This window comes from Oryzias melastigma, linkage group LG22 (assembly GCF_002922805.2).
Source record: "Oryzias melastigma strain HK-1 linkage group LG22, ASM292280v2, whole genome shotgun sequence".
Classification (NCBI taxonomy): Eukaryota; Metazoa; Chordata; class Actinopteri; order Beloniformes; family Adrianichthyidae; genus Oryzias; species Oryzias melastigma.
In genome coordinates, this window is record NC_050533.1 from 4,551,703 (window position 1) to 4,554,827 (window position 3,125).

The 3,125-nt window shown below is 34.0% G+C and overlaps 1 protein-coding gene across 3 annotated transcripts in view; it reads right to left on the minus strand.

Moving 5' to 3' along the window:
• syne3 (spectrin repeat containing, nuclear envelope family member 3) overlaps positions 1–3,125 on the minus strand; it is a 21,941-nt gene continuing 18,816 nt past the window's right edge. For 2 of the 3 annotated variants that reach the window (XM_036209950.1, XM_024272136.2), the window contains exons 13-14: positions 783–812; positions 1–685 (exon numbers count right to left, since the gene is read on the minus strand). In XM_036209950.1, the coding sequence (XP_036065843.1) occupies positions 500–685; positions 783–812 (216 nt within the window). In that variant the 3' untranslated portion in view covers positions 1–499. The remainder of the gene's footprint in view (positions 686–782; positions 813–3,125) is intronic. The other variant, XM_036209951.1, reaches the window with a different exon arrangement.

Consider the following 3,125-nt stretch of genomic DNA (forward strand, 5'->3'; position numbering starts at 1 on the left):
TTACACTTTTATAACAAAATTTTATTCAAACAACTTTTTTTTAAAGAAGTTCCTGTTTGACAAAGTTCCATAAGGCAAGTATCACAACAATTTAGCTTTTTTTGGTTCGTTTTTAAAAAGACAACCACTTTAAAAACTCAAACAGAAAACGATAAAAGCCACAAAATCTCAAATAAAAACAAAAAAATTCAAATAACGTCTGTGCTTTTAAGAATGATATAAAGTCCATCTGAAATTGATCTTACAGTTTTAATATATATATATTTTCAAATTCTGAGCTATTTTATTTTGAAAGGGTACATAATTTTTCTATTAAAATCCCCGGATAAAGCAAAAACCGTTCATTTGACTGCATTAAACTCTTCAAAGCCTCAGACTTTATTTAAGAGTTTACAGCTTTTATACATTAAAACTTTTAAAAACTTTAAAAAGACAAAATGTTTTGCTGGAATAAAGAAAAACGGTTTGAACCTGCAAACTCCGACGCCGGCTCCGCCTCTCATGTGGGCGGCGGCCCGTGGTAGCGCAGCATGACGTTGAACGAGCGGGCAAAGTTGTTGGTGAGGGAGCAACTGTTGCTCTCATCCACGAAGGGCAACAGGAAGCAGGCGAGGAGCAGCAGGGTGAGGAGGAGGAGCCACAGCGGGAGCGCCACGCGGCACACTCGGTTCACCAGCTTCGACCTCTGAACACACAAACATGACAGGTGAGCGGGTCCACAAGCACAGAACCAAGCCCAGTTCCTCCTCCTCACATGATGATGAAGACTGAAAATAACTCACCTGGAGAGATCTGTTTCTAGCCTCCGTTTTCTGAGAATCAAAATCAAGATTAAATTATTTTTGGATAAATCTACAGAAGTTACTCTTAATATACTTCAAACTGGTTTCTGTCATGAAGCTGAGACCGGACTAATTACTTTTCATAATTATGAACAGAGTTTGAGCTTCTCCTACAAAAATAAGACAAAAGTTTCCTTAGCAACCAGAGATTACACCTTCCATGCTGACAAATAAAAACATTGATGTGATAATATTGAGACTGATTAGAACCATACGTGGTTAAATGTTGACGTTAGCGTCACCACTAGAGAGCAGAACTGTGTTTAGCTACTGATAGAACTAATTTAAGGAGAACATCAAATCAGCAAAGATACAAGAATGACAGTAAAATAAGTTTATGGATTGTTACAAACATGTATGGAAAAACTTTATTGTTTTGTAACCTGAAAACTACAAATGTATTATTTATTTGTTGTTCATTTTTTAAAATTATACAAAAAAGCCAAACTTTTTGGCAGAGAAATAAATATTTCTTCAGATAACTATTTGAGAAGCAGCTTGAAAGAAAAGTGGATTTTTGTGCGTCAATTTACAGATTAATGATTGAAGGACGATGAAATGAAGCCATTTTATCATGAAAAAACACAAAAAAAGGACAAAAATTCTTGGGAAAATGTCAACAGGATACAGAATTAAAAAAGTACCTCTAATCTAAGTAAACAGTAAAGGAGGAAAGAAAATTGCAGCTTTTACTCATCAGGCTTCAGCAGGTTTTTAGAATAAGGTTATTAAACACTCATCTATGAGAACTGAGAGCTCTGATAAAAAGAGAAAATACTGAAAAAATCCGTCCAAAAGTCTTAATGTGTTTTTTTTTCTAGGAATTGAGGGTCATCGGTCTGTCAGCTAAAAGAACAAATCATAATTTGAAGGCTAAAGGGAGTTAGAAGGGAGTCAATAAGCAGAAAGGAATTTTCTACATGTGTGTATTGTGCTGCCCCCTGCTGGAACGGTTGTAAACAGCAGATTATAGAGTCGATTCATTCAAAGATTCAAAGATTCAAAGACTTTTATTGTAACTGTCAGGAACAGTTAAATTGTGGGGAGTCCACCAGCAGCAATGCACAGCCCAATAAAAAATATAAAAAAGAAGTTAAAAATAAGAACAAAATAAATAAGTAGAATAAAGTAAAAAATATAACGTATTTAACAGTAATAATAATATGAAACTGTACAGAGGTAGGGCAAAAGGAGAAGTATACAACATGATTGCAGCATTGTAATAAATATTATTTAAAGTGAGGTGTCGGTTGTTTTTGCTGTGGATTTAAACCTTCCTATAAGTGGAATGGTGTACACTTCTATAGCACTTTTTCTACATTATTTGAAGACCCAAAGTGACTTACAGTCACAGACACTTCCACCCAGAGACAGACCAAGGCAGGAATTGAACCTGAGATCTGAGAGGTCGACCGCTCCTCCTCTGCACCATGGCCAAGAACGGGCAGCTAATCCATAAAGTTTTGTTCTAGTTTAACTCAGAGTTTAAAATTAAAGGACACTGTTTATAGAAAGGTATTAGAAATTGTTTATAGAGTTAAAAATAATTTAGCTCCAAAAATTATACAGAGACTTTTAACATTAAGTGTTAATTGGTATAATTTAAGAACAGGTTAAAGTTCAAACTAATGTTAAGGCCAGATGTGTTTCAGCTCTTGGTGTGAAATTGTGGAATCAATAGTGATAAATTAATCAGTGACAAATTAAAATTAAGTACTTCTTTTTTGCAGTTTAAAAAAAGCTTAAAATGTAAATGTACATATAAATGATTACAAAATACTTAAGTAACAAGAAGAGCTGCATTTTCTGTGATAGTGCTAATGTGAAAGCTGCTGAGAGTAGTTGCTGAAGAGGCTGAAGCTGAAAATGGCTGATACCATTTACTTTAATTGCTGAAGGGATTTACTGAAAATGCAAAAACTATTTGCAAAATTTTAAATTGCTAAAATACTGGAAATGTCATTAAAGACTGAAAGAGTGCTGAATGACCTAAATTTCTAAAAAAAAAAAAAAAAAAGGAGTAAAATTGCCTAAAACTTGTCAATTTTGCAAAGATATTGAGCGTGCTGCTTAAATATGAGCTAAGCTTCAAATTAGCTCAAGAAACCTTAGTAGATGCCAAATTAGCCAAAAAAGCTAGCTCATTGCTTAAATAGTAGCTAAACTCCAAAATTCCCCAGTAAACTAAATTAGTCAAAAACGTTAGCATGTTGCTAAAATAGAAGCTAAACTCCAAATTAGCATAAAAAACCCCAGTACATAACAAATTAGCTAAAAACGTTA